This window comes from Aspergillus udagawae, assembly GCF_001078395.1.
Source record: "Aspergillus udagawae IFM 46973 DNA, scaffold_5, whole genome shotgun sequence".
In the NCBI taxonomy this organism is placed as follows: domain Eukaryota; kingdom Fungi; phylum Ascomycota; class Eurotiomycetes; order Eurotiales; family Aspergillaceae; genus Aspergillus; species Aspergillus udagawae.
Genome location: NW_025091268.1, coordinates 1701023 through 1727088, shown reverse-complemented (window position 1 = coordinate 1727088; position 26066 = coordinate 1701023). Strand labels below are relative to the sequence as shown.

Here is a 26066-nt window from a genome sequence, read left to right as displayed (position 1 = left end):
GGGGGCCCATTTAATTTCTGCCTTGATCGTGCCTTTCAGTTCGGCCTCGCGCTCTATCTGCAGCACGCGTTCCACAACCAAGTGTGCCCGCATGAAGGCACCTTGGGCGCGGGTTTATAATTTCTTCCTGCATTCGAGCGTCTACATCACTTGTGGAAAAGCTGGCTCGAACGGAAAGCGGCAATATCCGCATTATTTTCTCTGTCTAGCACTATAGTTATTAGTTATTCCTCCTTACAGATCTAGAGTAGGGTAGTGACGACAAAGAAAGCAGATACCGAGCCGAGAATCCGTCGATGGGAGACTTCAACGTGGACGTTTGAGGTTTTTTTATCAATTTAACGGCTGGGTCTTCGCCGCATTCATCAAGCGCGTCAATGCAGAGTATGCCTGAAAACCTTTTCAGGATTCTCGCTAGCGATGATTTGAAAAAAAAAAAAAAAAAAAAAAAAAAAGGTTGTAGTTGTAGCTCCCACTTCCACTTGTCTCCAGGCTCACCGATTGTCTTTCGCCGTTCTTCAAAATGGTTGATCAGGTCGATGAGCGCATCCGGCACACCCTTGAGTAACTGGTGGAGGAGGGATTCGTAGAGCCCAAGTGAAGTTTTCTGACAGGATGTTGATTGATGTCCAGATCATGTTAGTGGCCTGGACACTAAGCAAACTACTTTAGCCCAAGGCGATGTTGAAGTCAACCCTGTCGTTGATTTGGCCAATCCTGGGTTAGGATTCAATGGGATACACAAGTGCCAAGAGACTACTGTTTTATCCAGATCGGGGTTAACCAATAACGCTGCATCTGAGCGCAGGTAAGAGAGGGTCAGTGCGGTGGTCGCTCGACGGAGGGTGAGAATCACCCGCTCTCACCCATCTTCTCACCCCGTCTATTGCGCACTCAACCTACTCACCCTCACGCTAAAGCAGCGCTCGATACCTCTTATTCAGGAACGTTCAGAGTATATGATTTCTTCCAATCCTCCTTCCAGTACATACGACCACAGGGTGTGGAGAACAGGGCCTCCCGTCCGCTCAGCCGTACTTAAGCGAGTATTATCAACGTGGTCAGAAGTTATATGCGCCCTTGAAGGCCTGCTGCTTTACGGGTGATTTGACGCACCGCATTTACTACATACCCTGGTACATACCGAGATAAGGAGTGAACTGACTATTTTGAAGACCCGGTCTTTAGCTGTGAGAGAACTTGAAGAGTAAGAAACCCATGAGAAAGCTGGCGAGCCAATCGAGCCACCAAAGGACTACCGGATCGCGAGTCAGGTTACAAGTTAATATATAATGTGTATACGGTTGAAGATCTAAGCCGAAACTTCTCTGTCTATCGGCCAATGCTGCGCAGATTATGCACCATTACGGAAAGAGGGTAACATTACAGGATGTACATGTACATCCTACGGTGAAGAGACTGGAAGGGCTTATTTAAAGCACTATAGATAAGAGGAGCTGTGCTTCGAATACCGCACGCTGGGAAATGGATGCCCGTCCTTGTAGATGATGTATTGACACTCCCAGAGTGGCAAAATGCCCAGGAAGGCAAAGTTTTCCTTACTGGAGCAACTGGGTTCGCTGGAGCCTATATGCTGGCCCGGCTTTTATCCATGCCGACTGTCAAGAAAGTAGCCTGCTTAGCTCGAGGCCGGGGCGAACAAACACCGGCGAACCGCATTCAGCAGGCCCTGGAGAAGTACCGGTTATGGGATGGCAGCCTCGAGAGGGCACAGAAAATCATCGTCATTGAGGGAGACCTGGCGGATGACGCTCTGGGTATGGCGGAAGATCAATACAGATGGCTCCCAAATGGGCCAGTGCTATCTTCCATGTGGGAGCAAGGGTCAATTGGTGCGAGCCCTACGAGGCTCACTTCGAATCTAATGTCCTAGGTACACGGAACGTTATTAAGCTCGCTGGCAACGGCCGACTGAAACCGCTCCATTATCTCTCCTCTATTGATGCATGGAACGTAACTGGATTCATTAATAAAACCAAGCAAGTGCTTGAGGATGAGCCACTCAAACCCCATGCAGCATTATTGCCATATGACATGGGATACGCGCAGAGTCAATGGGTGGCAGATGAGATGGTCCAGAGAGCAAGAGCTCGTAGTCTACCCACAGTTATCTATCGGCCAGGCTTCATACTTGGAGACAGCGAACGGGCCATTGGAAATCCCGACGATTTTTTTTGCACGCTTTATTATGTCGTGCATCCAAATCAGATATTATCCCCATCTTCCTCACCAACGGTTGGAGTACGTGACAGTCGATTATGTGTGCTCAGCCATGCTCCATATTGCGTCCAAGTTTGAAAATCTCGGCCGAGCCTACCATCTGCTTTCACCCGATCCCGCCAAATCTGTCAGCATCGAAGGAACATATCAGTTGCTGATCCGAGCGGGATTTCCGATGGAAAAAATTTCCTACCATGACTGGGTGAGCAAGATCCAAGAGCACTCAGAAAGTCCCCTGCAGCCAATGCTCCCAATGCTGCAGGAGCCGGTGTTTAAGGACTTCACACGGATGCAGACAAGCACAGAGACACCCGTGTACAACACTCAGAATGCCGTGCAAGCACTGGCGGACCGGCCGGAAATCAAGTATATCCCATTGAGTGAGTTACTAAGACGATATGTGGACTTTTGGGTCGAGAGACATTACTACAGCCTCTGACATGAGGTAATGGCTAAGCTGGTGGGAGCACAACCGAGAATAGTTCTGTTTGATGCGATGGACATGGAAACGAGGACGTAAAAGCTTATTGCATTCCAGGGAACTAGGACAGAAAAAAGCCTTTATCCGGCGGTATACGCCTGACTACAAAGTTGCACTTTGTTATAAAAATACTTCAATTTGTTTAATTTACCCAGAGATTAGAATAAATGACCTGCTAGTAGATCATTGATGAATGGTAGCTGGATGTCATCTGTATACTTTGGCTCTGTTCAGTGGGTCCTTTTGAAAACTCGTTATCTTACACTGGTTATGGCCAGGTTGAGCAGGAAAATTTGCATGTACATGGATAGTGAACAGTCCGGATGGATTTATATAGTAGTGTCCTTGATTGTGAGACTTGGGTCACGCTTCTAAGTCAAGAAAAAATGTGTGCCCCCGATTAGAATATTGCCCTTACACAAATGAATACTGTCCAGGCTCATATTTGTGTAGAAGAGGGTACTCTGTATATCGTATTCTACTGGAATTGGGATCTTTCGGCAGTCCTTCAAACTGAAAGGTCACATCTACTTCTCTAATATTCCCACGATGTGTGGCATCTGAGCGAAAGAACTTTCATTTGCGCCAGGCCGCAGGTCCGTCATGTTCCATTTGCCACTTTGCAACAGCAGATCCTCTGTTTCGAGTCAATGAGCATCTGTCGAAAAAAAGTGGCCAGATGATGTCAATAACAGCTATGAAAGATTAAATTAGACGCATCCTGCAGAATATATTCAATTCACTAACCTTGCAAAACACCAGCCACTGATCGCCTCTCTGCCTTGACATGTTCGTACACCAGCCACTGCCCAGCTGGCTTGAGTTACTGGTATAACACCTTGATCAGTGGTTTGGAATCTTCAACGCTGCATAGCACATTTATTGTGCAGACCGTATACACTGTTCCAGGTTGCACACCCAACATTTCAAGATCTTCCACCCATTTAACAATCAGGCATTTCCTTACGAGCCCCAATTCTGTCACCCTTCTTTGTAGTACAGGATAGAACTCTGGATTGGGTTCGACCAGATATATCTTCACGATATTCTTATTCCGCGCTTCAGAAAGCAGGTACAGCCAATCACCTGAGCCAGAGCCGACATCAATGACCACACCACGGGCAGCAGAGAGGATTTTCTCCACATCAGGGGCGTAGAGTGGCCTGGATGCCCAGCCGAAGAAGTGCCAGAAGTGGAAGAACCAGGCGTGTCGGAAGGTTTGCCAGGAGGTCAGGTCGGAGAATCTTCTATTTTTGAGAAGGGTGATGAGAGTGATGGGGAGATAGAGAATTGCTATGATGAAAACAAAGACAGGCATTAAGAGGTCGAATATCCCCAGATTCATTATGAGGAGTATTCCAAAGAATCATCACCAGAATGAGTCTCTCGTCGTTCGCGCTGCGGTTCAAAGCAACAAAGTTAATTCCTTTCCTTTTGAGAAAAGGCAACGTATCTATGCCTCTGATTGCACAGGTGATAGATCTGATCATGACGTCAATTTCATCCAGAAGATCCTTATTACAGAAGACAGAGATAGACGGCATTCTCCGTCGCTGTGGCTGCCTGGACACAACCATTGCCCTTTGACACTCGATCAATTTACCTGGTATAGAGTAAGGTAACCACTTTGTGCTCGGTTCAACCAGTATTCGAAAGATCGCTAGGGTCTAGGTTTGGCTTAACGACTTAAGCCTTGAGATCTTGTCGCATCGTGTGGCGAAGTTTAGACAACCAACCATAGATAGGGTGGATCGCTGCATAATCTTGTGAAAAATTTGGCTGTGGAGACGAATTTTCAAGATTAGCTTTTCATTCACTCTAGGCCGAAAGGAGAAAATGCAATAATAGTTTAATAATGTCCTCCCAGACGTCATAAACGCTCATTGCATTAATACAGATTAGAATCATACAGTGATGCATGCAAGCCGCTCAATCCAAACTTCTTGATAGTTACTAGCTTTCACATTTGGAAATCACTCCCCAGTTGATAGATGACGGCATAGACCTTTTTGTCTTATACCCACCCATAGAAGTTTATTGTCTTTTAACATCAGATCGTTTGTACGGTCGGCCACACAAGTTTCTGTTACCTTATGGGTCTCTCCCGCGAACCACTTTTCTACCACGGCCTTCTCAACCCATGGAACCATGTCGAGTAGCCTCGGAGAGAATTTGGCACTGGTAAGAAGTGCGGAGATTAAACTAAGTCTCTATTGCTGTGGAATTGTCCCGGGGTCTGAATTGAAGGCGTGTAAAATGCTTCAAATCCCGCCGCCTACAGTTTACGTCGTTCTCCTGTCATTCTTCTGTGGAACCACACTACATGGTAGATTCTTTGGCCGTTTGTGATTGAGCATCTCATATATAAAATGGGTCTGGCACAGTGTCCCATAGTGAGCGATTAAGGTTGTATAGCTTGATATGGAGCACATACAGAGACCTAACTACCAACGCTATGCCGGAAGTAATTACTAAATTTGCTGTGGATGGACGGTTTGTGTCTTAGCAATAGAGTTTCACCCTTCGCCGCAGACCTTGAGGATATCAAAACTCGAAGTCATCTTAGAAGCGATGTTTATTACACTTCCTGTTAGCCTTTGGGGTCATAGAAGCTCAATCTTAGTGGACAACTTCACAGCCAGCGGAACCTTGAATATCGTGGGATATGATTCAATCTCTGTGCGCTGCGTGTTTTCCAAAGGCTAAGCTCTCAATTTCTGCCATGATACGATCAACCTGCAAAGTCAAAACCGTTGGAGTAGTTTTTCCTCAAACGTACAGCAAGATTCGCTGGGTAGACGTAACCGTGATGCACAATTGCCACATATGATCCGCATGCCACTGTAGTGGTCATCGAGTGCTGCTCGACAGAAACCGTGAAATCCTTCTTGGACGTATACTGTGACATGAGGCAGGTAATAAGTATAAATGTTGGATGCCTGGACCCAATTCAAATCGCTCAAAAAGGCATTGACCACGCACAGCTCAGGAAAACAAGGCTCCACTGTGTCAAGATTTATTGTGCTATATCTCATTTGCTTTAGTCCCTTATTAGTTGCGGCCATTATCTAATTTTTACTTGTCAATATGGACCATTATCTCTCCACTCACGCCAGTCAAAAGCCTGACTCCATTGCTGTGGAAGATGATTCTCAAAGGCTGACATACAAAGATCTGGAGACTGAAGTTGACAAGCTGGCTTCGGCTCTGAAAGGGCTTCGATTGAATGCTGAAGAGCCGATTTGTATCTTGGAAGAAATAAACTCGAAACTAGTCATTGCTCAGCTTGCAGTCATTAGAGCCGGGCTGACCTGCGTTCCAATGGGACTGTCTCTTCCTAAGCTTCGTCTAATCGATATGCTCAACGATATTGGGGCCAAATATGTCCTGTCAGATAGGAACAACATCACTGATGGCACTGAATTTACCTTGATACCTATCTCAGGACATTCTAGCCCTGAATACGAGTCGGATGCGCAGGAGGATGGTCAAGTTAATGGCGTGTCACAGCACGACGAACCTCACGAATACCGCAGCCACATCCTCTTTACATCTGGATCAAGTGGAAAGCCAAAGGCTGTTCAGATTCCTGAGAGAGCCGTTCTTCATTTAGTCACTAATACACCTATTACGCCTCTGAGAGATTCCGACCGTGTTGCCCTCATAAACAGTCCTGGCTTTGATATTTCTATTTTTGAAGTATTTTCTGCACTTGTCGCGGGCGCAGCGATGATCCCCGTGCCCCGTATGGTGGTTGCGGATCCTTTCATGTTCCGAGAATTTGTCACGGAGAAGAAAGTCTCGATAGTTTTCTTAACAGCAGCCCTGTTCTCCATTATCGGGCATGCTTGCCCAAATGCCTTTCGCGGTGTTCGGCATCTGCTCAGTGCAGGAGATGTTCCCAGTGCAGCTGCCATGCAAAAAATCTTTGAAGCAACCGGGGCACCAGAACATCTGTGGAACACGTACGGCCCGACAGAAACAACGACCTATTCTACAGTTCATGAAGTCAACGCTGAAGAATTTCAGCACCGCTCCATCGCTATTGGCAAGCCAGTTGGGAACACAGAGTTGCGTCTTGTGGACGAGAATCTGAATGTGATTTTGAAGCCTGGACAAGTAGGTGAGATACTTCTTGGAGGACCTGGCTTGACTCTGGGCTATATCAACCGCCCAGAAGAGAACCAGAAGCGATTCGTCACATTTGATGGAATCAAGTACTATCGGACCGGTGATCTAGCGATGTGGCGCGACGCTAACCCCGATGTTCTCGAGTTCCTTGGCCGTGCGGATCTTCAAGTCAAACAAGGCGGATTCCGAGTAGAATTAGGAGAGATCGAACAAACACTCATGGCAAGCGGCTGGTTGTCAGGAGCTATTGTACGGCAGATTATCTCGGACGATGAGGAAGAGGAGCCATTTCTCGTCGCATTCATCGTCCCTGCTGTTGCCAATACCATTACTTCACGGAAACTCTCTGATTACCTGCAGCAGAGACTGCCGTCTTACATGGTTCCGAAAGATTATGTTTTCCGTTCGGAGTTCCCTTTGACGGAACATGATAAGGTAGACCGGAGAGCACTGGAACAGCAATACTGGAAGAGACGAGAGAAGCAGAGGTCAACGGATGGACATTTGGCCAATGGACCTAGTAACGACACTGCGAGTGCTGTTAAGCAACTATGGTCATCACTACTGCACAAGGATACTTTTAACGATAATGACGACTTTTTTGCACTTGGAGGAACTTCCCTCAAGTCTGCCGCCCTGATAGGGAAATTGAGAGAACAATTAGGCAAAACAATCTCCATGCGGTCCCTTCACGAAAATTCGTGTTTTGCAGATTTGGTCAAATACCTCGACGAATATGCAGAGGGGGGAGATGCACCAGATGAGGCAGAAAAATGGATCGAAGATTCCAAGCTTGCTGACAGTCTGTTTGCTGCCCCTGACTGGCAAGCAGGTGATGAAGGAAAAGTCTTTGTATCAGGTGTTACTGGGTTTGTTGGCGTGAACTTCCTCTGCCGATTTCTACAGATGCCTACTGTCAAAGAAATTGTGTGCATTGCACGCGCTAAAAATGGTGTGGAGGCTAGAGACAGGGTGCAGGCGACATTGGAGCGCTATGACCTCTGGGATGCGTCGGCGCCCCATATGCATAAATTGAGGGTACTCAGTGGTGACATCTCTGACGATCTACTCGGGCTCCCACCAGCGCAGTATGATTGGTTAGCAAACTGGGCAAGCGCTGTCTTCCATCTGGCTGCCAAGGTGAACTTTTGTGAGCCTTATAAGGCCCACTGGGAATCAAACATCCGTGGAACAAAGAATATGATAAATTTGGCTGCTAGCGGACGGCGGAAATCATTTCATCACATGTCCAGCATTGACGCGTGGGGCCCGACTGGCCTGGTATTTGGGACTCGCAGATGTCTAGAAGATGAGCCTCTTGAGAACCATGTGCGGGGCCTACCGTTTGATATCGGATATGCCCAAAGCAAATGGGTATCAGAGCGGATGGTGCGTCGAGCTCGTGACTCTGGACTCCCCACTGCCATCTATCGGCCGGGATTTATAATCGGTGATTCTTCTACAGGGGCTGGGAACCCTGATGACTTTTTCGCTCGCTTGATGGTTGGAAGTATTAGATTGGGCGCATTCCCAATTCTTCCAAAACAGCGTATGGAATATGTGACCATTGACTACGTGGTCAACGCGACGTTGCACATCGCCTCTAAGAACCAAAACCTCGGCAAATCATACAGCCTGGTTGCTCCTGACCCCAAGGACTCTGTGAATCTCGAGAAGACTGTAGAGGTTATTGGCGGTGTTGGATACCCATTGAAACATATTCCATATTGGGACTGGGTTCGTATGCTTCAAATGACCGATGACACGGATAATCCCTTATTGCCAGTCATGCCGTTGTTGCAAGAACCAGTGTTGAACGGTCTCTCCCGGTTTGAGACCAGCAGGAACACACCGCACTATGACAGCTCGAATACGGTGGGCGCACTGAAAGATAAGCCACATATTCAATATGTGTCTTTTGATTCCAGAATGCTGGGCAAGTTCCTCGAGTTTTGGCGCCGGAAGGGATTCTACGAGGTGCCAGGTATACATAACTAGGTGTCAATAGGAGGATATAATGAGAGATAGCAGCCAAGATAGGAATAATTCACAAGGGCTCAGTATCTATGGAATTTTTACTGTACACTGCACAAATTCCACCTAATATTCTCTGTCAAGCGTCGCGTCCACTTAATTATATTGATGATATGTACAGCGCACTGCTTGCTTGTAGCAGTTTACAGATTACATCAAAGTGAGTGTGCAAACAGCTTACCCTGTTCCTCCGTCGACTTGCCGACACAATGAGCATGGTTGCTATCGCTGTTCGCAGTTCAATCTACAGCGTAAGGTTAGTGGCCCATCCTGACATTTGATTTTCTGCACTCAATGGTGAGCTATACAATATAAGCGCTCACTATAGATTATAAAAGTGTTGTGTACCACAATGGGTTATGGGGCAATACACCATAATAAGCGATCGAGGCTTTATAGACCGATACGGAGCATATGGAGACACCCTAGCCATCAAGAGCTATGAGGGCAGTAAACCTGCTTAAGTATAGAACCGAGTCGGGGTACTATGCTTCAGATACATGGATGGACAGCCAATTTAATGTCAAGCTGTGGACGAACTTTTTTCGCGACCCTGCTCCCCAGTCTTGGTCCGTTTGGACAAGAAAGGGTTTTTGGTTTTAGCGAATCGGCCACTGCCGGTATAAAATCGGCAGCTAGAGAATGAGAGTACACTCACGGACATAGATCGCGACTATACATATTCAACTGTTGATTCCCAACTGGCGGATGTCCTTACATTCGTTTTTGGTATCACCCAAATGCGGTGAATAAGCTTGGAGCTTGCGTTTTGCAGTTATCTTCACTCTCAACAATGCGGGCAGTTTCCAGATCTTCAAAGGATTGCCGTCCTTGTCGAGCTTGTTTCGTCGAGGCTTCGAGGTGTTGTCGAAACCGTTGCCGAAACGTTTAGTTGGGTTGTCTTCTTGAGGCTTCCTTTCTTGAGGATCCTTTTTCGTTCCTGTCGATTCTGAAGAAATAAATAATATTTTGAGGCTTGTGACACCATCTCAAGGCGAGTTTCAGGTAGTTCAGGGAGATGTCCTTGGATGTAAGTGCGTAGCTCTGGCGTAAGGCTGCCGAAGAAGGATACGGCCCTCTGTTTCTTGTTTTGTTGCGGGAAGAGTTTCTCCAGGGAGTCCAGGTAGACATGGAACTCTCGAGGGTCCTCATCAGGACGTTGATGGGCTCTGCGTAATTTGACTATTATGTCTGCTTCAACATTTTCGGAATCCTCGATTAGGCTGAGGGTCCATTCCTTGAAGAGTTGCTACGAATTTTCTGCTTTCCCGCGCTTCCCCGTTTACATTTCTTGGACATTGGTGTACCATCACTGCCGGCAAGTAGAGTCCATATGCGAGATGGCGGCAATGATCTGAAGATTATCGGGTTTGTATTTCTTCGGGGCTCCCAGGAATACACATATCATATCTATGAGCCATTCTTCCCCCTTTTGAAGTGAGTACTTGAAGGTAAAGATAGGTTCTTAAATCCATCTCCTGCTGTCTTCAGGCGAAGAAGAGCCACTGTTTCGATGGAAAAGCTCTTCAAATCTGCTGGGCCCATTTCTTTCCTGAATTAGTTGAAGTGGCTCGACTTCAGTAATCCGCTGCAGAACCCGCTGGATTTCCAAGTTTCCCAATCCCTGAGGTTGATTGGAGGGCGAGGGGAAATTGCTTGACTCAGGGGGCGTGGCATCAGCGGAAGCATGTTGTGTAACTGGCGTGGCGGTAGGAATGGCGATCTCCTCAACTGAATCAAGGTGGCCCGGCATCGTGGCCAATGCTTAGGTAGTCAAAAAGGAAGGATTAGAATAATGTAAAGGTTCCACGAGACAGGGTAGATAAGCCTGTTGACTAGGTAAGAATTGGTAACAGGAACCTGTACGTAGACTGGTAAGAGGATAAGATGGGATGATATCAAATAGAAGATCACTAGATAACCAGGCTAATCCTTGTCTTTATAACCAGACTAATCCGTGTCTTTCTAGACGTTCGACAAGGGGGGTCTACATAGTATCCGTGCCATACGCACCCCCACTGTAATCACTGTTTGGACTGTAACCACCATGTACCCTTTTTATAAAAGGTACATGCTCACTAAGTCTAATATCTTGGGTATTCACTAGGGGTATCTATATTTTAGGTAGTAATATTAAAAAACCAAAAGGAAATATCTTATAATTAAAAGCCTTTTAAGAGTTTTAACGAAAAGTTAGAGATATAAGAATGTATAAAATTTCTGTCTAAAAAAAATCTTAAAAAAATCTTAAAAAAATCTTAAAAAAATAAAAAAAAATAAAAATAAAATAATTTTTTTATTTTATCTTAATACTTGTAATTTTCCTTTCTAATAATGAAAATAGTAATAAAAGATAGATACTATATATCTAAAGAATAAGAAACTAGAAAAACATGCAAATGGTGGTTACAGTGTGGGTGCGTATGGCACAGATAGGTTATATTGTAGACAGTGGACGCCCAATATACTTGACCAATGATACACGATCCAGCAATATAAGTATAAGTATCTTCACTGCTCTGCCTATGACTCCAAGATGACTCATAGATTAAGGGGATGGTGAAGAAAGTTAATGATGGAGCATTTTCTGCTTTAGGAAAAACTACATCCGTGGGCGATGCAATTCGCGGGTATGTGAACGACACGCTTCCCACCTAGATGACCTTCCAGAGCCACAGTGAAATAAGAGGTAATCACTTACATGCCCATAAAGGTGCAGTTAATCTGAAAATGCCATATTTTCACACAAATCATCAGTCTTTTGAAATGTTCCAGAATCTCTCACATACTCCCTCGCCCATATCATAATCAAATCCACTACCTCATCAATCTGCTCATCTGTGTTATCTGCATGTACCACAATACGCACTCGCTCTTTGTCCCTAGGAACAATCGGATAGCGTACTGGGTTCACCCAGTATCCGGCTTCTTGTAACTTCTCGGCAAGACCGGCGGATTGCCCTACTGAGGTAATGATTGGAATAATCGGGGCTGAAAAACAACCATCACCCCAGGTTTGCTCATTGGGTAGACGTAAGATCCCAGCTTGTGTAAACTTCGGCCATTCTGGGTGGTTTGTGAGCCCTTCATGGAAACGCCGGATGTTATTCTGAAGACGGATTCGGCGCTGGTCTTTAGTTAGCTCACACCGTTGGTCTTTGTTTTCCGGCTTTTCCTACTCACGTCCTCTCCCTCATTGCTAGCTAGAATGTTGTAACCCGCCTTGACGGCAGCTAAAGTAGGGAACGCGGGTGCTGTGGAGAAAATCATGCCCCTCGAGTAGTTAATGAGATAAAACCGCACAGTCGGATTGACAAGTACAGCGGCTATCAATAATTCAATTAACACAGACCAGTGTTTGGGTGACAACTTTGAAAACTCACCACCAGTTGACCCAAGTCCCTTACCGCAAGTGTGCAGCCTGATAGCAAACTCTTTCTCTAGACCATAGTGGCAAACATAGCCCGAGCCGTTCTGACCAACCAACCCGTTTGAATGTGCCTCATCAATCGAAAACACCGTATTACCGTGAGGTAGAATTTCCTTTGTCAGCTTTAATATCTCATGGACAGGTGCAAGGTCAGCATCCATGCTGTAGAAGGATTCAAGAGCTATGAAAACTGTTTGATCGCCGTGCGCTAAGGCAGGATACTTTTCACGAACTTCGATAAGGCGTTTACGAAGGGAATTGCAATCATTATGAGAGAACATCATAGTTATAGCCCTCCCTTGACGCATGCCATCGTGAATACTGGCATGAATATACTCATCATAGATGACGACGTCGCCGGGCTGTGGGATCGTCGACCAAATAGCCACATTGGCTTCGTAGCCGGACGGAAAAAATAAAGCCGATTCGGCCCTGTGGAACTGAGCAATATGACTTTCGACGTCTGATAGGTACTGAGTAGTACCCTCAAAGATGCGGGTTGATCGACTACCGACATCAAATTTGGGATGTTTTGCCAGTTCCTCGAAGAAGGCCTTTCGAAGAACCCCCGATGAGTTGAGTGAGAGTGTATCATTAGAGCCAAAATCAACCATCTGGGCAATCTTTTCGGGGGCCGCTGGCTCGATCAACCTACCCTGCTGTCGGCGATTCTCCAGGGTGGCTTGGAGCCTTCGTGTTAGGGTCGCTTGTGAGCGAGTCTGCGGTTGGGTGGAAAGAGTTTTTAGCGCTGATCCCCCATTCGTAAAATAGTTCGACCTGTTTTGACATGCAAAACTTGATCTTCGTATAGGAACAGACAGGAGGCTTTTAAAGAACATTATAACCTGGCGTATGAAATCGTTGGGTTGCTCTGAGATCTCATTGAGATTTTTGTGAAAAAACACTGGTCTTTATACCAGATGCCACAGGCTTTCAAGCTTGCTCTTTGAGTATTGTAAGATGGTTGATGTCATACATCGAATTATCCGTTAAGACCACCTTCTATACGGGTTTAAGCTGTTTTGGTAAGTCTTGAGGGTTATGCAGCTGTGGCCTCCCTCCAGCGCTCTCACCCCCTTTAACAGCAGCCCCCCAGCAAATGCGGAGCCCACATACTTATCCATCACTAATAACGACATTAATACATATGTTCTATTCTAAAATTTACGACCTAATCGCTTGCCGATGTACCTAATTCAGTGCCTAATTCTAAGCAAGTAGGTAGGAATGGTCCCGGGGTGACGTGGCGAGATGCTAAACTAGTCAAGGTATATGATACTGGACAAATACCAAGAACTAAAGCTTGGAACATAATCGGGACGACAAAAACCGGTTATGATGAGCAAGTCACAGCCGGCATGCAGTATACTATCGCAGTTTGTCTGATGATATCATGTAAAGAACGTTTTGGAATCGCCCAAGGGGGGTTGAAGGAGGTTGCTTCGGGCTATCATGACGCGCACTGGAACTTTATAATGAAGGCGCCAGATAGAAGAGTTATTGGCGAATGTACTGGGAGACTGGCGGTCAATGTAGAGGAGGGTCTTAGACAGCAAGGACAAGGAAACGATGCAAGCGTAAGAGGAGAGTAGAAGGGAGGAACCAGTGGGGTAAAAGTGGAATGTAACGCTACTTGATGGTTCTGATAGATTGAATCTTCTCCCTACTGTTGGGTTGCTGCCCAGTGCGACTGTTATGGGGCTACATCTTCCTGCTCAAATGCCACTGAACCAGGACTTAACCCTCTACCCCCTTAATGCCAGTGCCGGAAAGGGTAGGAGTGCCAAAAAGGCAAAATGATGAAATGATAAACCTTTTCATTCGCCGCACCTGTCGTCATACATACCAGTCAAATTCAGGTATTCTTTAGTAGCTTTTCCATATTGTGACGCGGTAGTAGGCCATGTACGCAGGGCTATGAGGCCTCTTGGTAGCTACAGCGTCATTGACTAATATTGCGAGAAATCTTGCTATTCTAGGGAATATATAATATTGTGGATCAGCGTCCAGAAACCAGCAAGTTCATGCACTGTTGTGCAATTCCTGAACAAGTTTCCTGTGACTTGACATATTTCCCACAGTAGAATTAAATTTTTTTTTTTTTTTTTTTTTTTTTTTTTTTTTTCAAAATTCGTACAACTCATTTTTACAGTATGGATCAGGCCATTTTTCATAAAGCCAAGACCTCCCCTGATGCGATTGCCGTTGTTGAAGGTGATATCAGGTTGACATTTGCCGGGCTGGTTTCAGAGTCCCAGAAGCTGGCTTCTATGCTTCATGCAAAGGGTACATCTATGGAGGAGCCATTCGGTATCCTACTAGCACCTGGAATCAATCTGGTGATCGCCCAGTTTGCGACTATCCTCGCTCAAGGCACTTGTGTTCCGGTGGACCCAAAAACACCGAAATTGCGGCTGAAAAGCATGTTCCGCGATGTTGGAGTCAGGCACATCATTGTGGAAGAAGGTAGTGAATACGAATTAGATGACATTGTCTACATCTTCCTTGGAAATATTAGGAAGAAGAAATGTGACTTACAACATGAGGATGATCCCACTACCTTTACGCCCCGGTTTATCTCCAAAACCCACCGCACCCACATCCTGTTCACTTCAGGCTCGACAGGAAAACCAAAGCCTGTTCAGATCAGTGCCCGGAATATAATGCACCTCGCTACCAACACCCCGATAACTCCGCTATCCCCCAATTATAAAGTTGCCCATTTTAACAACCCTGGATTTGATCTTAGCCTCTTTGAAGTCTGGGTTACGCTTATCTCCGGGGCAACAATTGTGACTATCAAAAAGGAAATCGTGCCAGACCCTGCTGCCCTCAAACCATTCCTCGATTTCCATAAGGTGACTGTTATGATCCTTTCAGTGGCGTTGATGGAGACACTCGTTTTTGGAGATCCTTCAATCTTCTGCAACCTAAAGCACGTACTTAGTGCCGGTGATGTTGCCAGTGTCAAGGCAATGCGTGCGATGTGCCCTCGTCCCGAGAACATCTGGAACACGTACGGCCCCACCGAATGTACCACCCTCGCAACAGCCCTCCTTGTTACCGAGGAGGAGTTAAAAAGGGATCGAATTAGCATTGGCCGGGCCGTCGGGGATATGAAAGTTTACTTGTTGGACGAGAACCTGAAACCTATCCATAGGAGTGGAACACGGGGAGAAATTTGCATTTCTGGTCCACAACAATCTGCTGGCTATCTGAACATGCCTGTTGAGACTGAAACGAACTTTATATATGTCAAAAATGTCGCGCTTGGTCTTAAAACGCGTCACACAAGGGAAGATGCTTCTCGTTTGTATCGAACGGGAGACTACGCAGAGTGGCGACCTAGCTCAGAACTTTTGGAATTCCTCGGACGCAGTGATCGACAAGTCAAACATAATGGGTTTCGAGTAGAGCTCTCAGAGGTCGAAAGACATTTTCTACTTCACGAAGACGTGGAAAGCGTGGCGGTGGTCCATGTATCATCAGTGACTGATCATAGAACGTCGCACCTTGTCGCGTTTATCAGGGCAAAGGCAGGCGGAGACTTAAGAGTGGAAGATTTGTCTGCATTTGCCCGCGAACAACTACCTCTCTACATGGTGCCTGACAGTATTGAGCTGATTGATGATCTCCCCTTGACATCCAATGGCAAGCTTGATCGTCAAGCTTTGAAGGAAAGGTACCTACGGAAGCCAAGTCATGATACGGTCGAGCGACGCGTCGAAAACGGCAAGCCAACCACCAAATCCACGATACAAAGGCTGTGGAAAAATATTCTACCCCGGTCAAGATGCGAAGACGAAGATGACTTTGTTGAACAAGGCGCAAGCTCCCTGCAAAACGCTACTCTTATTTCGCTGATACAGAAGCATCTTGATTGTCCAATCTCTATGGAAAAGTTCCTTCAGAATACACGGCTTCGAGATCTAGTATCTTTGGTAGATCAAGCGCCCAAATGCGAGACAGCCGCCTACACATCTGATGAAACCGAGGTGTGGATCAGAGATGTTGATTTAGCTGACCAAATTGAGCTGGTTCCAAATTGGACTGCTGAAGAGGAGGGTCGGGTTTTTCTCACGGGTGCGACTGGATTCGTAGGAGCAAACCTCCTCCGCCATCTCATCGATATGCCAGCCGTCAAGCAAGTTGCCTGCTTAGCACGAAGGCAAGGGTCTCTCAGTGGAGCTGACCATATTCAAGCAACACTGGAGCAGTACGACCTGTGGCCAACATCTTTGCAGCTTATTCAGAAGATTATCGTCCTGGAAGGCGATATGACGGACGAGAATCTGGGATTAGGCCCTGAACGGTTCACGTGGCTCACCAACTGGACCTCAGTGGTCTTTCATCTAGGCGCCAAGGTGAACTTCTGTGAGACATATGCCGCCCATTATGACTCGAATGTACTTGGAACAAAGCATGTTCTCCGTGTGGCTGCCCTTGGACGTCGTAAAGCATTTCATTACATGTCGAGCATTGATGTCTGGGGACCGACTGGGTTTATTTTAGGAACTCGTCGGGTAATGGAGGATGGACCTCTTCATCCTCATATACAGTGCCTTCGGTACGACCTCGGATACTCAGCTAGTCAGTGGACTGCGGAGCAAATGGTTCGCCGAATGCGAGACCGCGGTCTGCCAGTTGCTATATACCGGCCCGGATACATCATCGGTGATAGCAAAACTGGCGCCATGAACCCGAACGATTTTTTCTCTCGGCTCATCGTAGGATGTATCCAGATTGGCTCTTTCCCAGATCTACAGCAGAACTTGGAGTTTTGCACTATTGACTATGTGATTCCTGCCATGGTACACATTGCCACATCGAATGAGAATCTAGGCCGCTCGTACAGTCTTCTCTCCCCCGATCCCGCAGTATCCATCAGTGTCCGCGAGACATGTGGCGTTATCCAGGAAGCGGGGTATCCAGTTAAGCTGGTGAAGTATTCCAAGTGGGTGGACGAAGTAGTTGCAGGACAACTACCAGATGGACCACTGGCTCCATTGATGCCCATGTTTGAAGAGAAGGTTCTAGGGGAACTCACGCGTTGGGAAGCAAGCCAAAACACACCAATCTATGATTCGACTAATGCGGCAAATGTGCTTAAAGAGCGTCCGGATATTCGATATAAGCCCTTGGATCCCACACTTCTCAAGTTGATGATTTCATTTTGGAACCGAAAGGGGCTCTATCAAATTTGATAGTGGGAATGTTATGAAGCTCCTTTTCTTCCACTTGATTACTATGTCTCCCTTAAATTACCCTCGCCCTTAATGATAAAACCTCATTAAGACGACTAAGAGCCTAAACCCGCTAACTCCATACTTACTGTTGTATGTTTTTGTTCAACTCTTTTTTGACTTGCTAGGCGCCCTTGCCGCCCTGCTTTCACTCTGTTCACCCGCTTCGCCTGGATTTCCAGTGAGGCTGGCCTGAATCTGAATATTGCTCACTCGACACACCGCACACCCCTTGTCTGGCTGACCTGGCACCTTTTGACATCCAAAGGGCCCCTTACGTAAACTAAGTGCTCATGTGAGACACTACTCTGTACTTCGTACACAGATCACGCGCACTTGGACGCTTCCTTTCAATAACTGCTCTCTTGTGTTTGCTTGTTCCTAACTCCCTGTGGTGCTCGTGATGGCTACTCACTCACTTGGGCCTGCGATTTCCTTCAAGAATCAGAAGGATTTTATGCAACTCGATGGGAAATGGCTGAAGTCAATCTCAAGTCAGACATTTTCAAGAATCTCTGAATTGATGAACATAAGCGCATGGTCCAGGCACTGGTCAAGAGTCACCTTCAAAAGCAGCGAGACAACATCTACTTAATCCGGGGCAAGGTGTCTGAGTAGGTGGCTCTCCTCCACAGTATGCCACGTGTGGGCAAGACGGCGACGGCGATGGCTATGACCCAGGTAAATGAAAAGACTCTATTCGCTATACTTGCATCTTTCCTCTTATGCTTATACCTCCGTCGCCTCCTTTTCTTCCATTATTAGGTCATAGCCCTGCGAGAGACTACAACTATGATCCTCATTCAATAACATTCTCTCTCTGAAGAGATGACATATCACAGACTCTAGAAGCTAGGAAGTCTTCCGTTCATTTTTACCAGTCATTGTTCAGTTAGCCAGTGTGCAATGTTATTAGTCCCTAGTGATGTGCATTAAGGACTTGTGCCCAGGATGAACGCTACCTCTCCTAAGGATCTCTCCTTATTTTGAACTATTTGACCGCTTCAAAGAAGCTCCATCCACCTGTGATCATCCCCTCATACAGGTACAACAGCTTAGCATACTGCTTCGCTTCGGAACACCGTAAGCGATCCAACTATCGAGGTGATGCTGCTGGTGCTGCTGGTGTGCGTGGTGTGTATAATCGCAATAGCGGCGGCGTGGTGGAAGGTAATGCTTGTAAATTTTCATTTTGGCTGTTTTGTCCATTCAGTCCGCCGTGCCTCGCCTTTAGTAGCTCGCCCTGGCATTTTTCTACCAACTTCAGACACCTTTGAGCACTATCTTGCTCGCCTCTGTCCTTGTAACACTCTGCCAGAGCACTCATTGTGGTCAAGACATTTTCATAGCTGGATGATGTACACTGCTGCTTGGATTCTCTTGTTTCTTGAATAGCTGCAGCGAACTGTTTCTCTGCTTCCAAAAGGTTCTCCTCCAGCATGTACACTGATCCCAACATAATCAGCACGCTCTGCCTCTGTGCTGAACCTGGCGCTCGAGAGTTTTGCAGCTTATTCAAAGCCCGCTGGCATAGAGCCACAGTTTCGTCGAGCTCGTGGTCTCCCAAGTGGACGTAGCACCTCATGAGGACGACACGGCAAGAGAGTTGAACATCACTCTGCCAAAGCGACTCCCAGTCTTCAGTCGTCGCGTTGTCGCAGAGACTCTTCAAGTCCCCGTACTTATCCAGTTTGATATAAAGAGCAGCAAGGCGGGAGAACATAAAAGGCTTGGCATAGTCAGCCGAGTTCTTCTTATCAAACATCTCCCGTGCTTCGACGAGCAGATCCTTGGCCTTTTCGGTTTTATTTTGGGAAAGGCACAGGTGAATTTGAGTACAATGAAGGTTGAAAGATTGTTGGCAACTTTTCACCTTGCCTGTTTCTTCCTTGGGTAGGTGGTTCTCCATCCATGTTTGCATATCTCTCGGCATGTCCTGCACATGATCTTGTGTCCATAATAGAGATACCAGGTTCTTCTCGAATAGGAGACCCGATATTTCCTCATCCTGGGAAGATGTTGAGGGTTCTGATAACAGTTTCATGCCCTTTTCCGTCTGTCCTCTGAGTATACAGTTCCGTGCCAGTAGAAGAGTGAACGATCGTTTTGCACGTCCTTCATCGACATCAGGGTCGGCTTGGAACAGGCTCAGGGTATGATTACACAATCTTTCTGCCTCGTCATAATTTTTCAGGCCAGTAAAAATGTCAATCATGAGCCACTTGAGGGTAAATGTGGCTGGGTGATAGCGGCCAAACGTTTCCTCGACCTGTTCATGGAGGCTCATGCACACCTTCCCGGCAGTTTCTGGTCTGTTAAGCATAAGGAAGAAATTAATAACATCCTGCATTTGCTCCACCTGGGCTTCTGTATAGCCCTTAATTAGCCGCTTCTGAGAAAAGAGATCAACAATGCGGTTCGCATGAGCTAGTAACCTCTGCGATATGTGCCAGAACGAAGGAGTGCTTTCTCGCGGTATTCTGCTGGCTATACAGCCCAAAGCCAGCGAAGACATTCCGTAGTCCCAATCCCTATTGAGGACATGGATAGTCCAAGAATGCACACAGTTATGTATCCGGAAGCCAATTGAGCCACTCCCATTGTCTGTCACTTTTGCAGGCAGCTCGATCATGGCGTGCTCATGGAGAATTCCCACAGCGTCGTTGAATTCAAGTTTATCCGCTGTGAGAGTTTGGAGCCATTCTGGCTTCTCTAGCCCATTCTTCGTCTCGAAGAGCTCATACCACAGATCATTATTGTCAAAATAAGCACAGAAACATAAGAGTCTAGCAGCAAGTTTGTTGACTTTGCAAATTCGATTTAAAGTAAGATTCCAGGTGGAATAGAGAGTAAGATTATATTGATCAGATGTTGGTGTCTTCTCCAGCAGCCGGAGCCAAGATTGATTGTACGCATCCAGATATTCCGCACAGCTGTATGGATAGCGACGTAGGTATGTACTCGCTGCCACTAAAGCAAGAGGAAGGCCATCTAACGTTCGAGCCAATCTTTGTATATCTGGATCTAAAGCCACATCAATGTCACAGTTCAATGCAAGCTGAGAAGCCTCACTCACCGTCACGTAAGGATGGCCGGCCGGAACGCTTGAGCAGTAAATCTACTCCATGGCACAAGGCCGTAAATTTCTTTATCTGAACATGATGCCATAGGTCCGATTGTCGCCATCTGGATGTGATGAGTATGTGCCCATGATTGGTTCGAATCATTCTGTGCAAATTCCAGTTACAAGGCTGGAATCATCCGCCGGACCCTGGCCATAACCATCGCAGATGACGAGCCATCTGTCATTCTGAGTTTGGTTTAGCCAGTCAATCACGGCTAATGATGCCTTTTCGATATCTTGCGATTCTAACACCTCTTTCCAGCCCGGCAAGGAAGGGTTCTGGAGGTGAATTCGCACTGCGACTGCGAAAAGACTCTGCTTAACAGTGTCCATGCTTCGGCAATTTACCCAGTAGATCGCATCATACTCGCTTTCGTAGACCTCTGCATATTTCAGCGCAATTTGTGTCTTTCCGATGCCCCCTAATCCACTCAGAACAACCGTTATCCTTGACCGACCCTGCTGGAAAAGGAGCCGTATCTGGGCGACTTCCTTGCCCCGTCCCGTATAGAAGGGGAGCAGTTCTACCCCATGAAGCCAACTTTTAAGCTTGTATACGACCTGATTCGCTTCCGTTGCTATATATCAAGACCCGTTTTAGCGTGTTATACCGGCGCATATGATATCAATTCCAGCCTCCATACCTGTATTGGCTCGCTCATGCTGGGTCAACCTCTGAGCGTGCAGCCAAAGGGCAGGCTTGGTCAAACTTGGGATCATTTTATGTTTTTGCTCGAAGGTGCATATAAAAGGGGGCGATCAATGTTGAGAACTAAATGATTGATATAAGCCTCGTCAACACCTTCAACAGTTGACTCAGAAGGATGAATGGAAAGTTGACGCGAGGGACAGTGATGGTCTGGTTTGTATTAAAAGACCCTGTCCATTTCCCCTGAATCTTGACACTAAAGGAGATGAGGGCTGTGAACTGGACACAGACCAATCCCATTGGACAGTAAAAAGTACCACCTTACCAAGTGCCGTGAGATTTTAGTCTTTTGGCGAATGAAAGATATTGACCGTGTATTATGTTGGTAGTTACTTCGATACTCTGGTCTGTAAAGTATGGTGACTGCTACACCCATCTCAGATTGCATTTCCAACATGAATGAATAATTAACTATTTACATTGAATTACCTCCGCAACCGTCTTACACTAAGATTTTTATTAATATCCTCAAGTTCCTCTTGCACTTTTAGATGTTCTGCCATTGTTAAACTTGATATTAAGTCTAATAATATAGTGGCTTTGTTTGTATAAGTAACTATTCCTGACTGACTGTAGGTTAATTACATAATTATGTGTTTCTTTTCATTTTGATCAGGGCGCATATAACGCATTTTGACTCTACTTCTTCTCTGTAAGACATGCCGCTGCCTCAAGAAGCTCGTATCCTGGGATACAGCTATTCAACCCTATTTTTAAGGATTCATATTTATCTTTCGATTCGGCGATATTCAACAGAGCCATCAAGAAGTCATACCTCCAACTTTAGATCTAGCTGAACATCAGGCATATTGGCGATAAAGCTTCAATGCAGTTGAGGGGAAACCTCAAGGAATTGGAAGACGTCTGTTAGACGCATCATAATCTGGCAATGGATGGATCTTCTGATGACGTTGTACAATCTTTGAGTTCGGAAACTTGGAATCGAAAGAATTGAGTCGACAGTGGCGCACTTCTCAAGACCTTGCTGAGCGGAGTAAACAAGTCAGTTGGAGGTCAACAGGAAAACAGTCAGATGTGAAGGTGATGGTGCATTATGTATGTGTGTGTATGTGTGTGTGTGTGTTTGTTTGTTTATTTAATGGCCGTGGGCCATGACTAGACCTAGGCAAAAACCCAACCTAGAACACCCCCTGTCTACTGTGAATTCATCTTAGTCGTGCGACTAGCTCGGTTTGCTCGCTCTAGTAAAGAGGTGAGTCGCAAGAGAGTCTACAGTTTATGACTAACCAGCTCTAAGCCACGATGCAAAGGAAATTATGATCCACTAAAAGTGTTTCCTCGCCTGTAGCGCGTGAGGACTTCTGCATGAGATGCAGTATGTCACAATGTGATTGTCTGGCTTTGCCGGCGAGGCTGAGTCGATCATGTCAAGGCTCACGCTGCAGTAAAAGCCCACGTATCAAGAAGAAGATGCCATTCCCATCAGGGGCGTGGTTTCACTGTAATTATTTATCTACCCATGTAGCCGCACTCTCGACAGCAACTAGCCCACTCGTGATTCTCTATTATTTACTTATATAATTATGATCGCAAAAGTGAACTTCTTCAAGTAGTCAAGGATGCCCCAAACTGCCCGAAAATTCGCACATGGTGATTACACTGTCGGGTGGATATGTGCTTTGCCAGAGACCGAGTTCGTGGCCGCAGGGGCCATGCTGGATGAAGAACATCCAGTGCTTCCTGCCATCCAGTTGCAAGATACAAATTCGTACCTCCTTGGCAGGATTGGCGATCACAATATAGTAATTGCTTGCTTGCCTGCAGAAACAACAGGCAAAGTGTCTGCTGCTACTGTTGCCAAAGATATGCTCCGCAGCTTCCCGGCTGTCCGATTTGGTCTGATGGTTGGCACTGGTGGTGGGGCTCCATATTACGGTACGCAGGGATCTGGCAATACTGAATTTAGTGAGCAGGAGGAGGAGGACTCCGAAGATGAATTGGAAGATATACGAGATATAAGACTTGGTGATGTTGTGGTAAGCCTGCATTCAAAATCAGCAGAAGCGGTTGTGCAGTATGATTTTGGCAAGTCTCTACAGGAGAAGGAGTTTGTTCATACCGGCGGCAAACTCAACAAGCCCCCGGCAATAGTCTTGAGCGCAGTTTCTGTGCTCCAGCAACAGCATAGACGGAAAGGCCATACGATTTCTGAGCTGTTAGCAGACACACTGTCAAAGAATCCTGGCATGGCTGAAGAATTTCGGTATCCAGGTTCGGCGAAAGATCGATTGTTCAAACCAGATATTGTTCACTTGGAGGGAAGGAAGTCATGCAAGGCTTGCTGTGGGCCCAACAACATGAACCTTGTGAGGAGAACAGACCGGCATGGAAGTGCTCCCAAGATACACTATGGAACCATTGGATCAGCGGATCAAGTGATGAGGGACGCCATATTAAGAGATAAGTGGGCACTGAAGGAGAAAATAATCTGTTTTGAAATGGAGGCTGCTGGTAAGTTTTTCTCTCCATCTTGTAAACTCCCATATCTAACTCTTCAATCAGGGTTAATGGACCCGTTTCCCTGCCTCGTCATTCGGGGTATCTGCGACTACGCTGATTCCCATAAGAATAAGATCTGGCAGCCGTATGCTGCGGCAACGGCAGCATCTTATGCTAAAGAACTTTTGCTCGTTATTCCTGGACAAGGTGTCATGGATCTATATCCAATTGAGCAATGTACGTAGTCTCGAGGAATTGATCTTGCCCGGCATGTGTTTCGCAGAAATGCGCAGTTTTCGATGCTTGCTTATGATAAACCTAGCTCTTGGCAAAATCGAAGCGAACCTCGACACGATGAGGTCTAAGTTGGCCAGAAAAGAAGATTATGACTTACTCAACTGGATCACGCCTGACGACTACGGCCCTTTGCAAAGCGACCATTTTCGGAGACGACAAGCTGGAACTGGCGAATGGCTTCTCAATTCAATGGAGTTTCAAAAGTGGCTCAAGACAAGGCAGGAAACCTTGTTCTGCCCTGGAATTCCAGGCGCTGGGAAGACAATCTTGGCGTCTGCTGTAATCAACCACCTCACTAGACGCACCTGCGAAGATCGAAGTCTCGGCGTTGCGTATGTTTACTGCAACTTCCAGCGGAAAAACGAACAGACGGCCGACAGATTACTCTCAAGTTTGCTGAAACAATTATCTGAGAGACTGCCGACCGTTCCAGGAGAGATAAGCGACCTTTATAGTCAGCATAAAACTGACCGAACACGGCCGTCACTAGAAGAAATATCACGCACCCTCTATTCTGTGGCTATTAAATACTCAAGAGTATTTATCCTTGTCGATGCGCTTGATGAATGCCGAGAATCAGAGAATTGCCGAATAAAATTCTTGTCAGAGATTTTCAGCCTCCAAGCTAGATGTGGGATCAATATTTTTGCAACTTCTCGGATGAATGGCGAGATTGAGAAGATATTTACCAACGCTATCTCCCTTGAAATTCGTGCGACAGACCACGACGTAGAGACATATCTCGATGAACGAATGCGACTCCAACAGTTGGATATCCTGGATGACGACACAAAAATTGAAATCAAGCGAACAGTTGTTAATGCAACTGGTGGAATGTATGGCATATAACTGACCCCCAAAGCTGGAAAGGATTGTGCTAAAACCGAACATCAGGTTCTTGCTCGCAAAGCTGCACATAAAGTCCCTCTTATCCCTGCCAACGAAGGGTCATATTAAGGATGCTTTACGGAACCTTGCTAAAGGAGAAGAGGCACTAGACAAAATTTACAACCAGACGATGGAGAGGATTGAGGATCAAATAAGAGAAAGACGAGATCTTGCGAAACAAATTCTGTTTTGGATTTTTTATGCCAGAAGGCCACTTTCGACAGAAGAAATTCGGCATGCCCTTGCTGTTAAGATCCAGTCCGCGAAACTGGACAAAGACTATCTTCCCAGTACCAACCTCGTACGGTCTCTATGCCTCGGGCTGGCTACAATCGATGGAGAAAGCGGTATGATTCGGTTGGTCCACTACACGACGCAAGAATACTTTCGGCGAACCCAGGTCCGTTGGTTTCCTGATGCAGAGCATGAAATCGTGAAAACCTGCATCACTTATCTATCTTTCGATACATTTCAGAACGGGTTCTGCTGGAATGATGCAGAATTTGAGATCCGAATACAGTCAAACGTTCTGTATGATTACGCTGCGCGTAATTGGGGACACCATGCTCGGGAAGCTTCAAATAGGGCGCGACAGTTTAATTCAAGCCTTCTCAATGGTGCTGCCAAGGTGTCTAGCCTAAGTCAGGATGTGCCACCGCAAATGGCAAGTGTGGATCTTGAAGCGTACTCAGTCCAAACGGAGATGGTGTTAGAGTTCCTTAATAGTGAGTCTAACACATCTAGCTCAAGTCAGGCAATGTTAGTAGATGAAGGTTACATCGGCTCCTTCAACTACAGTCAAAATGTGCCACGGCAAATGACAAGCATGCACCTTGCGGGGTATTTCGGCCTGAGCGACATTGTACACATGTTAATCCGGAACCAGCAGGACCCAAACACTAAGGATTCTTATAAGCGCACACCACTGTCATGGGCGGCAGAGAATGGACATGAGGCAGTTGTGAAGATACTACTTGACAGAGGCGCTGCAGTTAACTCACTCGATAAATTTTGGCAGACACCACTGT

At 46.3% G+C, this 26066-nt stretch overlaps 8 protein-coding genes across 8 annotated transcripts; 5 read left to right on the top strand and 3 right to left on the bottom strand.

The window, feature by feature from the left end:
- Positions 1-1489: 1489 nt before the first annotated feature.
- Positions 1490-1894, top strand: Aud_007407 (putative PKS/NRPS-like protein biosynthetic cluster; the record flags this gene model as incomplete). Its single annotated transcript, XM_043292300.1, has 1 exon — positions 1490-1894. One exon carries the CDS (start codon positions 1490-1492, stop codon positions 1892-1894), a length of 405 nt encoding a protein of 134 aa, XP_043148235.1.
- Positions 1895-2293: 399 nt separating this feature from the next.
- Positions 2294-2680, top strand: Aud_007406 (uncharacterized protein; the record flags this gene model as incomplete). Its single annotated transcript, XM_043292299.1, has 1 exon — positions 2294-2680. The coding sequence occupies one exon, from the start codon at positions 2294-2296 to the stop codon at positions 2678-2680; it is 387 nt and encodes a 128-aa protein (XP_043148234.1).
- A 3129-nt stretch (positions 2681-5809) lies between these two features.
- Aud_007405 (non-ribosomal peptide synthetase) lies at positions 5810-8851 on the top strand (the record flags this gene model as incomplete). Its single annotated transcript, XM_043292298.1, has 1 exon — positions 5810-8851. One exon carries the CDS (start codon positions 5810-5812, stop codon positions 8849-8851), a length of 3042 nt encoding a protein of 1013 aa, XP_043148233.1.
- A 2755-nt stretch (positions 8852-11606) lies between these two features.
- On the bottom strand, positions 11607-13156 carry Aud_007404 (aminotransferase class I/II-fold pyridoxal phosphate-dependent enzyme; the record flags this gene model as incomplete). The annotated part of the gene is made up of 3 exons (XM_043292297.1): positions 11607-12014; positions 12071-12213; positions 12271-13156. The coding sequence occupies 3 exons, from the start codon at positions 13154-13156 to the stop codon at positions 11607-11609; spliced, it is 1437 nt and encodes a 478-aa protein (XP_043148232.1).
- A 1314-nt stretch (positions 13157-14470) lies between these two features.
- Positions 14471-17521, top strand: Aud_007403 (non-ribosomal peptide synthetase; the record flags this gene model as incomplete). The annotated part of the gene is made up of 1 exon (XM_043292296.1): positions 14471-17521. The coding sequence occupies one exon, from the start codon at positions 14471-14473 to the stop codon at positions 17519-17521; it is 3051 nt and encodes a 1016-aa protein (XP_043148231.1).
- A 1135-nt stretch (positions 17522-18656) lies between these two features.
- Aud_007402 (tetratricopeptide repeat protein) lies at positions 18657-20687 on the bottom strand (the record flags this gene model as incomplete). The annotated part of the gene is made up of 2 exons (XM_043292295.1): positions 18657-20493; positions 20683-20687. The coding sequence occupies 2 exons, from the start codon at positions 20685-20687 to the stop codon at positions 18657-18659; spliced, it is 1842 nt and encodes a 613-aa protein (XP_043148230.1).
- Positions 20688-20783: 96 nt separating this feature from the next.
- Aud_007401 (uncharacterized protein) lies at positions 20784-21404 on the bottom strand (the record flags this gene model as incomplete). The annotated part of the gene is made up of 2 exons (XM_043292294.1): positions 20784-21262; positions 21329-21404. The coding sequence occupies 2 exons, from the start codon at positions 21402-21404 to the stop codon at positions 20784-20786; spliced, it is 555 nt and encodes a 184-aa protein (XP_043148229.1).
- Positions 21405-22973: 1569 nt separating this feature from the next.
- Positions 22974-25859, top strand: Aud_007400 (uncharacterized protein; the record flags this gene model as incomplete). The annotated part of the gene is made up of 5 exons (XM_043292293.1): positions 22974-23865; positions 23917-24090; positions 24176-24986; positions 25045-25763; positions 25837-25859. The coding sequence occupies 5 exons, from the start codon at positions 22974-22976 to the stop codon at positions 25857-25859; spliced, it is 2619 nt and encodes an 872-aa protein (XP_043148228.1).
- Positions 25860-26066: the final 207 nt, after the last annotated feature.